This window comes from Geospiza fortis, unplaced genomic scaffold, assembly GCF_000277835.1.
Source record: "Geospiza fortis unplaced genomic scaffold, GeoFor_1.0 scaffold188, whole genome shotgun sequence".
Classification (NCBI taxonomy): Eukaryota; Metazoa; Chordata; class Aves; order Passeriformes; family Thraupidae; genus Geospiza; species Geospiza fortis.
Window position 1 is genome coordinate 3,147,141 of NW_005054337.1, and position 9,913 is coordinate 3,157,053.

Sequence of the window (9,913 nt, forward strand, 5' to 3'; positions counted from 1 at the left end):
CGATGGCCTGGCTCCCAGCCTCCTGGAGCAGCCGTGGTTCTGGGATGGGGGAGAGCCGCGGGGTTGTCCCGGGGGGCTGTCGCTGATCTCCTTTGTCTGCATTTGCTGTTGTCTTGTACAAAATTCTACCTCGGTGAAATGGAAACAAATGCCGGTCCTGTTTGCTGTACTTCTTTACTCTGTGTCTCCTTACCCCTCGCTGTGGTCTCTGGTTGTGCTGCTGCTCTAGGTTGTAAGCTCTCTGGGCAGGGACAGCGTTGTACCGTGTTTGTGAAGCACTGTATGCATTGCCATGGTGTATAAAAACATACCGTAATCACCATAAAATGCTTCCTCTGGATCCCTGTCACTGTCTAAGTCCCAGTGTAGTTACATAAAAGTAGAGTGGCTTCTGCCAGGATTCCTGTTAGTTTGGCTGTTTCCTTTTCCCAGACCTTAAGGGTACTTGGATTTAATACTTGTTAACACTGATCAAGTGATAAAACTTCTTGGCTACTTCCACCATTCCAGTTTATCCATAAATGGGAGGAGGCAGAGCCAGTCACCCTATTTGACAGCTCTTTTGAGCGATGGGTGGTGAAAAACACTGGCAGGGCACTGGAGCTGGCATGTGCCATCCAAGCTGGCCAGGGCTCCGTGCCCAGTGCTGATGTGAATCCTGACAGTCATGACTTTGGGAGCTCTGGTCCCCCCAGTACGCACCAGTTCACTCCAGGGTGTGCTCTGTGTAACATGCAGGACACAGCAGCAGCTGCATGTGCAAGTGTAGCTTTAGTTTGAGGAGGAGGGACTAAACATCTCAGAGATTCCCTGTGCTCCTGCCTCGCAGCCCTGCTGTCTCCAGGGTCCTGTACCCCCAGACTGACACGAGTCTGAGCTGCTGCCACTGGCCCAGCTCACCTTGGCACCTTTGTGAAGTGGCTGTAAGGACACGGTGGGGCTGGAGTTCAGGAGGGAGTGTGAGATTGCACAATGCTCACTGCTGAGGCCGTTAAAGGTCCCCTGTTGTGTCCTGTGCTCTGCAGCAGGCACAGGGCGTTACCTGCTTGCTCTGGGGCAGAGACCCAAACTCCAGGTGTCACAGTGTCACACACCTTCCCTTGTGCACCCTGCCTGGAAGGATGGAAACATCTTCTGGGAGGCTGAAGGAGTTGAGTTCCTCAATGCTGATCTCAGCCAGTGCTGTGGGCAGCTGAGCTACTGGCCACTCGCTCTTGACCACTGTTTGCTCCCACCATTCTGTTCTGTTGAAATAGCCCCTGACCTTTGTGCACGGGAAGGGTGGCGAAGGCTTCAAATCCCAGTAACAGCCCCAAAAAAATCCCGAGTTTTTATTGGAGAGCTCCTGTACGTGGCTCCTGCTGTCAGGTAGTGTGCTGCTCCGATGAGGAGCACACTATGCACAGCACTGTGCTGCTGCTGCCCTGACTGTGCTGGTGTGTGCTGTGGGGTGTCTCCAAATCCTGAATAGAGTTAAGTGTCTGAGGTAGCTGGGAATTATGTAAAATGCCTTGTTTCCCCCCAGTTCATTGCCAATGCATTTCGGGCTGCCAGAGAAGAGCAATCTGTGGCGCTGTTTCAGAAACTTCCCCAGGGGAAGAGTGGTGACTAAGAGAGGAAAAGCCTGGCTGTTTCTCTCCAGCTGGCAACATTAAATTATGATTAAGAGGAGCTTTATTGTTCCAAGAGACCTTCTTTTGCATAACTGTTGTTATGCAGATGAAAAAGCAGCAAGGGCCAAAACAGCTGGCTGAGGCCCTGCTTGTGGGACTAGGACTAGCACTGGGACGTGTCAGCCTGGGACATGCAGAGGGTAATAATTCGGGAGCTCCTGACTCCCAGCCTGTGGTTTTCTGAACCACAGAAGTTGTTAGTGAACCTCCAGGGCTATTTTATATAGCAGATTTTTTTTTTTTAATGAAAGCCTTTTGTTGAAATGGTGTGCAGTTATGTATGTGTGAGTTGATTCAAACTGTCTCTGAGGATAACAGATGAGACCTGGCCAGTGGTATTGGTGTGGCAGAAGGTGGCACATAATCACAGAGGAGCTTATGTTATTTTTTACCATCCGATGCTTCACTCTTTGGAGACATCTAGCTGAAAAGGGAATATTTTGAATGCTGGCCTGAAGAACACCCTGGCTAACCCCATTTAACACTGAGCATTCCTCATAGCTCGTTGTATTCAGGATAACAGGTGTTTTTCAGGGCTGAGGTGCAGTTTGCATGTTCAATCCCTGTTTTATTATCAGAATGAACTTTTATTGCTACACCTGAGTGTGCCAAGCAGATCTGAGACCTTTCCTGCTGTAACATTGGATATTACTCTGTTTTTTCCAGTGTGGTTGCTGAGAAATGGCCAATGAGAATCACAGAAGCCCTGCGGAGGAAGCGTCTCTCATGAGTCACTCACCTGGCACCTCCAACCAGAACCAGCCCAGCTCCCCCAAACCCATGCGCCTGGTACAGGACCTGCCAGGTACCGACTCTGCCCTCGGCAATGCTGCAGGGCCCTGGCAGTGGGGAGAGGGGTGAAACAAGGCTGCCAAGGGAGGCCAGGAATGATGTGTGTTTCAGAGTGTGCTGTGACAGTGCTGGGCATTGCAGGGCAGGTCTGTTGTGCAGGATGCTCCTCTCCTGACTCTCACTGTCCTCTCAGATGAGCTGGTGCAGGCTGGCTGGGAGAAGTGCTGGAGCAAGCGGGAGAACCGCCCATACTACTTCAACCGCTTCACCAACCAGTCTCTGTGGGAAATGCCTGTGCTGGGACAGCACGATGTCATAGTAAGTGCTCACTCACCTTGGGAGTGCTGTGCCAGGACTGGGGTCTTCATGGTCTGTGGGCCTCAGATTACAGATGTGTGAGGATCTTGTATGCCTTCAGAACTCCTTGCTCAGTCCGTTGTCTGGCATGATTCTGGGGAAATGTTCCTCTGTCAGGTGCCTGTCAGGTGTTGCTGTTCCAGGAGTCATGCACTGCTCAAAGAACAGTCAGCGTGGGGGATTTGTGATGAGTTTTTCTCATTGAAGTATTTTAAAAAAGCATATAGACATCTAGAAGAGAATCTTTCAGCTTTGTGCAGGTGTGACTAGTGTCCTTACTTCCATCCACGTGGGAGCTGGGAGCAGTGCAATGGGATGCTGCAGTGACAGTGGGTGAGCTTGACGTGTGCTCTTGTTGTTTGGACTCTCATAGTCAGACCCTCTGGGACTGAACGCGGCTCCCATGCCACTGGAAGGTGGGGTGGCAGATGCTTCTGTGGAGAGCAAGCAGAGGAAGAGGAGGTTCTCAGAAGAGGTTCCACCAAGTGGCAACAGTGTGAAGAAGCCCAAGGTGGGTGTGGTGCTCTGGAACAAATGAGTGCAGCCTGAAACCAAGGGGGGCTGGAGAGCTCATGGGGGTCTCCCATGTGGTGTTCTAGTGTGGGACTGTTTGATTCACTGGGCTGCTTCCCCTTTACCTATCTCTGTGGTGCAGTAATTCATCTTTCACACACACAGGCTGATGTCCCAGGGAACCCAGCTGCTCAGCCAGTCCCCAGCTCTCCCAGTATTCCAGGAACCTCTGTTTTGAAGGCATGGTGTGTTTCACCTGAAGACAAACAGCAGGCAGCTCTTCTACGACCAACTGAGTGAGTTGTGTCCATTTGTCGTCTGTTCCTTTCTCAGTAAAGTGTTTGAGACACACAGGTTTCGAGAAACCTGAGGGATAAATCACTTCCAGGAGTCTTGATAGTTTGGTTTCCTGGCTGGTGAAACAGCCCAAGGAAGCATCTTTAAAAGTAATATTTGATAATTAGCCAGTGATCTGGTTATCCTGATGACATTTGCTTTTGCCACAGAGTATACTGGGACCTGGATATTCAGACAAATGCTGTGATTAAGCAGAGGGCACCATCAGAAGTGCTTTCTCCACACCCCGAGGTGGAGCTGCTCCGGTCCCAGCTCATTCTCAAGCTGCGGCAGCATTACCGTGAGCTCTGCCAGCAGCGAGAAGGTGAGTTTCTCTTGGGTTCCTTTGATTTTCCTCTCAGTTCTAGTGTTCTGGTGATCTTTTGTTTTATGCCTGTCTAGTCCCTGTGTTCTCTTTTTGTGATGGTTATACTCAGTGGCATTGTTGGTTAATTGATTAGGCAGAACTTTGTGTGATGTTCCTTATCAGAGCTACTGGGCATTTCTGCATTGTATTGATTAGACCCTTCTTCTGTGCATCTGCAGGGATTGACCCCCCAAGGGAGTCATTTAATCGCTGGATGTTGGAGAGGAAAGTGGTTGATAAAGGGACAGATCCTCTTTTACCGAGTGACTGCGAGCCAGTAGTGTCTCCTTCCATGTTCAGAGAGATCATGAATGACATTCCCATCAGGTACTGCTCACAGACAGACTTTGCTGGGATGGTTCTGGGTCAGTCTGCCTGGTGATTTACCTGCCACGGTTCTGCTGTGGTGCTTCCCTTTGTTTGGATGCTGGTGAAGGAAAGCTGGGGAACTGAACCTGTCTTCCATGCCTTTGTGAGACTCATGCATATGAATTTAACTTACCTCAGGTTATCCAGAATTAAGTTCCGAGAGGAAGCCAAGAGGCTGCTCTTCAAGTATGCTGAGGCTGCGAAACGACTGATTGAATCCAGGTGGGAGCTCTTCTCGCAGTGCTGTCACGTTCAGAAAAGACAAAAGGGCTATAGGGGCTTCTCATCCTGCCTTATCCAGCACTGGGCATAATGTTATTGAGGAAAAGCAAGATTAGGAACATACAGAAATAAAACATTAGTGCTGGAGCCATCTTTTGATAATGACATTACTGCAAAATGTCATACTGGGGAGCTGAATGTGTGTGGAGACAATGAAGTACTGGGTGTGGAATGTCTTTTGTTATCCCTGAGATAAAATCAGGAGTGCTTGGACACTCACTGGTGTTACAGAGCAACAAGCTTAGAGTGGCATTTTGTATACAAGGTGGGGTTTTTCTGACCAGTTCTGCCACAGGAGACAGAACTGAGGAAGAGAGTTGGGGAGAACCTTGTGGGGGAAAGAAAAAACTTGTAAACAGGGTACTTTTCTCAGAGTCACAAGCCCCTAGCAGTAATGGAAGATTAGAGGCAGTGTCAAAATGGACCAGTGCCATGACAAATAAAGGCCTTTTGGGCCTCTCCTGTTGCAGAGAGGACAGCAGCCAGCTACACCAAGTTTTGGAGAGAATATAGCAGGCCGCAATCATGCAAATGTCTGGAAGGCCTTTCCAGAGAACTGGAGGGGAGTGACAGGGATGGGCCTTGACAAGTGACAGTGTCCACATTCCCCACTGATAGAAAACTTTGGAGGGGGGTGGAATATCTTGCTGTGCAGCTGTGAGTTAAACTTTGCCTCTGTTTTTGCAGGAGTGCTTCCCCAGACAGCAGGAAGGTGGTGAAGTGGAATGTAGAGGACACCTTCAGCTGGCTGCGACGGGACCATTCTGCCTCCAAGGAAGACTACATGGTCAGTGTACCACTGATGTGTGGCTGGGCACAGGGAGCTGGGGAGGGGGCACGTGGGGACAGGTACAGGTCCTTCTGGAGATACTGAAGACCCCTGGAGAGCCGGTGGTGGCCATGTGAGAGACTCTGGTTCTCTGTTTCCACAGGACCGCCTGGAGCACTTACGCAAACAGTGTGGGCCTCATGTGTCTGCTGCAGCCAAGGACTCTGTCGAAGGCATCTGCAGTAAAATTTACTACATATCCCTGGAATACGTCAAGCGCATCCGGGAGAAGCATCTTGCCATACTCAAAGAGAACAATATCTCTGGTATGCAGCCAACTTTGAAGAGCTGTAGAGCTGCAGCACTACAGTTAAAGACCCCATGGTCTGGCCTGTCAGAGAGTGTTATTCAGAGAGTGTTACCTGTTGGGAGGGCAGCTCTGTCTCCAAATGTTAGAAAGTCTGTGTTTCAAAGTAAGAAACAGCCAGTCCAACATAGGCCTCAGCTTTCAGTCACAATGACTGTGCAGTGACAGACTGTCTTCCATCAGGTGCTGTGACCAGCTGTAACATCAGATACTACAAATATGTGATTTGCCAGGATGAAGTAGCTTGTTATAGGAGCAGGTCAGGCGGAGCAGGGCATTCGTTCATTTCACTGGACCATGCCTTTTTGCTTTGCTGCTTCATGAGTTCCTGGGGACAGCTGACACCCCCTTAGTAATGCTGAGTGTTATCCCTTTATTCTCATTTGCCACATTTCTTGTGTTCTGAGCACCTTTCTGCACCCCTCTGCCTCCCAGCTTGTCACTGTGCACCCTTTCTTGGCAGAGTTCATGTTCCTTGATCTTTCCTCTGTACTTTCTTATGTTCATGTCTGTACATCTGCCTCTAGTCAGCTTGTCCTTCCTCCATGGGGTCTGCTCCTTTCATTGCCACTGTCTGTAGTCCTTTTCCTTTTTGGGTCCTGGTTCTCCTCAGGCTTCCTTCAGGTCCCAATATCTGCCTTTTGCCATTGTTTTTGATGCTTATCTTCCAACCCCATTAAGTCAAGAGATTCCTTCCAGCTGATTTATGAGCACTCCCTGAAGCTGAGGCAATGGATAACCACAAGGTGCAGGGAGATTCCTTTGCCTCCTGCATTTGTCAGCCTGTGAATTTTTATTGTGCTTTGGATGAGTTTGGGGCAAACTGAAATAAGAAACAGTAGCAATAAAAAGAGTGTTTTGTTTGTTTGGAACATGCCTCAGGACGCTGGGGTGGCTGTGTGCTGTCTGCATTAGGGAATCAGCTTTGAACCTAGGTAGCTGCCTACAACATCTGTGAGGGACCACTGTGTTGGTTTTTTGGGAAGACCACTCTGCTCTTCAGCCCTGTTTGGTTTGCTGTGTCTTTTGAGGTGGACTGAAGATTGGTCCCGAATACCCTTGGCTTCTCATAGGCTACCTTTCTGTTCATTCTCCATAGCTGAGGTGGAAGCTCCTGAGGTCCAGGACAGGCTGGTGTACTGTTACCCTGTGAGACTGGCCATCCCCTCCCCACCACTGCCCAGTGTGGAGATGCACATGGAGAACAACGTGGCCTGTGTGCGCTACAAGGGGGAGATGGTCAAAGTGAGCCGCAACTACTTCAGCAAGCTGGTAAGGGCTGGGCACTGGCTCTGCTGCCCCTGGTGCAGGGTCATCTCCTGGGCAGGGCTGGGCAGAGGCTGGCCAACTGACCCTGCAGGGCTGTCACACACTGCCATGGCCATGAGGACAGCTACTCTCACCTTAGCTGGGGTCAGGCTCTGCTGGGAGTATTTCCCAGGTGTTGGGTGTGTGCTCTGAATAAATGTTGTGCTGCCAGAACATTGTACTCAAACCAAGGCAACCCTTGCTGAGACACACGTGCTGCTGTGGTGGTTCATTCATTTTGTGTTAGTGACAAGCTGGTGGCTCATGCAGTGACAGCAGATGTGCTGACAACTCCCTGCAGAGCCCACCTGCTCCTCAGCCTCCCTCTCCCTGTCACAATGTGCATGTATCACCATAGCTTGGCTGTTCCTGGTGTCTTCAGTGGCTGGGCTTTCTCTTCCAGTGGCTTCTTTATCGGTACAGCTGCATCGACGACTCAGGCTTTGAGAAGTTCCTGCCCAGGGTTTGGTGCCTTCTCCGTCGATATCAGGTACGGTCTCACCACAGCTGTGCATCAGAATGCCTTGGCAGCACTGGGAGCTTGTCTTTGCTCTGGGAAAGGGTCACAGATTTGGGAGCCTGGAGCAACACGGGGTTTAAACTGGGTCTGTAGTCTGCTCATGCTATGCTGAGGTAGGACTGTGGACTGGGGAGCAGTTGTGGTCTTGACACAAGACCTTGGTGTGGGTAAAGATCTTTGTGAAGGAAACCTTCAGTAGCTCTGGACTCTGAGGGGCAGCTGAAGGGTCACTTGGGTACAAGAGAAAACTGATGGTTTTGTAGGGTCAGAATTGGATAAAATCTCTAAAGAGCATTCTTGGGTACATGCAGGGACCTACACGAATTTGAGAAAAAGACGAGGGGGCCCTGCATACCTAGAGGAGTGGGTGCATGGACATGTGGCCCTGGGTCCATGGTCAGTGAAGGGAACAGCAGGAACAGCAAGTGCTGGCTCACCAGGGTTTGCTCTCCTCAGATGATGTTCGGTGTGGGGCTGTATGAAGGGACTGGTCTGCAAGGGGCACTTCCCGTGCACATCTTTGAAGCCCTCCACAAGCTCTTTGGAGTGAGTTTTGAATGCTTTGCCTCGCCCCTGAATTGCTATTTTAAACAGTACTGTTCAGCGTTCTTGGACACAGACGGGTATTTTGGATCCAGGGGGTGAGTATTGCGTTCCCTTGCTCTGCGTGGGTGTGGGTGCATGCCCGTGAGATGACTCAGGACGAGCTGATGGGGATCTTTGCCTCTCTCTCCAGCCCGTGCCTGGATTTCTTCCCTATAAGTGGTTCTTTTGAGGCAAATCCTCCGTTCTGTGAGGAGCTGATGGATGCCATGGTCTCTCACTTTGAGGTATGTCTGCTCACAGTGGGGTTGTTTGGGATGGAGCTGTGCTGTCCATCTTCTACTCCTGCACCCTGAGGGCATGGACAGAGGACAGTGACAGCTGGGCACTGCTTTTGAAGCAGAAGCATTTCCTTTCTGTAGGACTGATTAAACACGTCATTGCTCAGATTGTTCCTTTTCTTGTTGCACTAGAAACTGTTGGAGAGCTCCAGCGAGCCGCTCTCCTTCATTGTCTTCATCCCTGAGTGGCGGGACCCCCCCACGCCAGCCCTGACGCGCATGGAGCAGAGCAAGTTCAAGCGACACCAGCTCATCCTGCCGGCCTTCGATCACGAGTACCGCAGCGGGTCCCAGCATGTCTGCAAAAAGTAGGCTTTGTTCTCAGATCCTTTGGGAACACAGCTCTGAAGCTGTGTGACAGAAATATCCTCTCCCAGGCTGAAATCAGTGGGAAGCAGGGAGCAGGCAAGGACAAGCGCAGCGCATCATCACTTTGGGTGTTTAGGATGGGCAGACAGCATGGTGAATTCAACGTCTGTTCAATGACTGCTAACTTTAGCTTGTGAGAGGTGTGTGCCTTGGGCACGAGTCCAGCTGGAACAGGTCACACCTGTGGCACTGATCTGTGCCTCTGCCAGCCCTCAGGCCTGGTAGCTGCTTGTGCTGCAGCACTGGATGTCACTGGGAGAACAGAGGCAAGGGGCAGTCAGTGGGGGTTTGGTCCCCAGTGGGGCAGGCTGGTCTCTGCTCTGCTGCTGAGGCAATAAGTGTGAGCTGCAGCTTGTTAAAGCAACAGGTGCCTGAACACTGAATTTCTTACCTGCTTAGGACTGATGCCTTGCTGTGCTGAGTCCCCTCTGCAGGGACAGCAGGGTTCCAGCACATGCCTGGAACATGGTAGGCAGAAATGGGACTCTGCAGCATCAGTGTTTCTTCCCTCTGGAATCTTAGGAGCCTCTACTGTACTCAGAACTGCCCAAGGCTGCACTGTGCCTCCCTTCTGGTCAGAATAATAAGAGAAAGGATGGGACGAATACTTGTCCTAGTGAAGGCAGGAAGAGGAGGAGCAGGTGTTGAGGGTTTTGGGCGGGGGCCAGGGGAGGTGCTGATGCCTGTGCTCTTCCCTTGCAGGGAGGAGATGTACTACAAGGCTGTGCACAACACAGCCGTCCTCTTCCTGCAGAACAGCGCCGGCTTTGCCAAGTGGGAGCCCACGCCAGAGCGGCTGCAGGAGCTCGTTGCAGCCTACAAGCATTCGGGCCGAACCCTCAGCTCCTCGTCTTCCTCCTCCTCGTCCTCATCCTCCTCCTCCTCCTCCACAGCGGACAAAGAGCGGGAGCTGGGCCGAGAGCAGAGCAGCAGCCGAGAGACTAATCCCAACTAAGGCAGAGGTGCGAGGCAGCAGGGGAGGTGCCAGTGGCCCCGGGGGAGGCTGG

At 51.2% G+C, this 9,913-nt stretch overlaps 1 protein-coding gene across 1 annotated transcript; it reads left to right on the forward strand.

Moving 5' to 3' along the window:
• The first annotated feature begins 2,339 nt into the window (after nt 1-2,339).
• PCIF1 (PDX1 C-terminal inhibiting factor 1) lies at nt 2,340-9,913 on the forward strand. Its single transcript, XM_005422208.2, has 15 exons — nt 2,340-2,478; nt 2,659-2,783; nt 3,196-3,333; nt 3,501-3,631; nt 3,842-3,996; nt 4,218-4,365; nt 4,546-4,629; nt 5,377-5,476; nt 5,622-5,784; nt 6,925-7,097; nt 7,537-7,623; nt 8,110-8,294; nt 8,390-8,483; nt 8,670-8,845; nt 9,609-9,913. The coding sequence occupies exons 1-15, from the start codon at nt 2,355-2,357 to the stop codon at nt 9,859-9,861; spliced, it is 2,136 nt and encodes a 711-aa protein (XP_005422265.1). The 5' UTR covers nt 2,340-2,354; the 3' UTR covers nt 9,862-9,913.

Excerpts from the sequence above, each read along its gene's own strand:
- PCIF1 (XM_005422208.2), top strand. The coding sequence starts at position 2,355 with ATGGCCAATGAGAATCACAGAAGCCCTGCGGAGGAAGCGTCTCTCATG. Across the intron at positions 2,784-3,195 it reads TGGGACAGCACGATGTCATA|TCAGACCCTCTGGGACTGAA; the intron begins GTAAGTGCTCAC and ends GGACTCTCATAG. Across the intron at positions 5,785-6,924 it reads CAAAGAGAACAATATCTCTG|CTGAGGTGGAAGCTCCTGAG; the intron begins GTATGCAGCCAA and ends CATTCTCCATAG.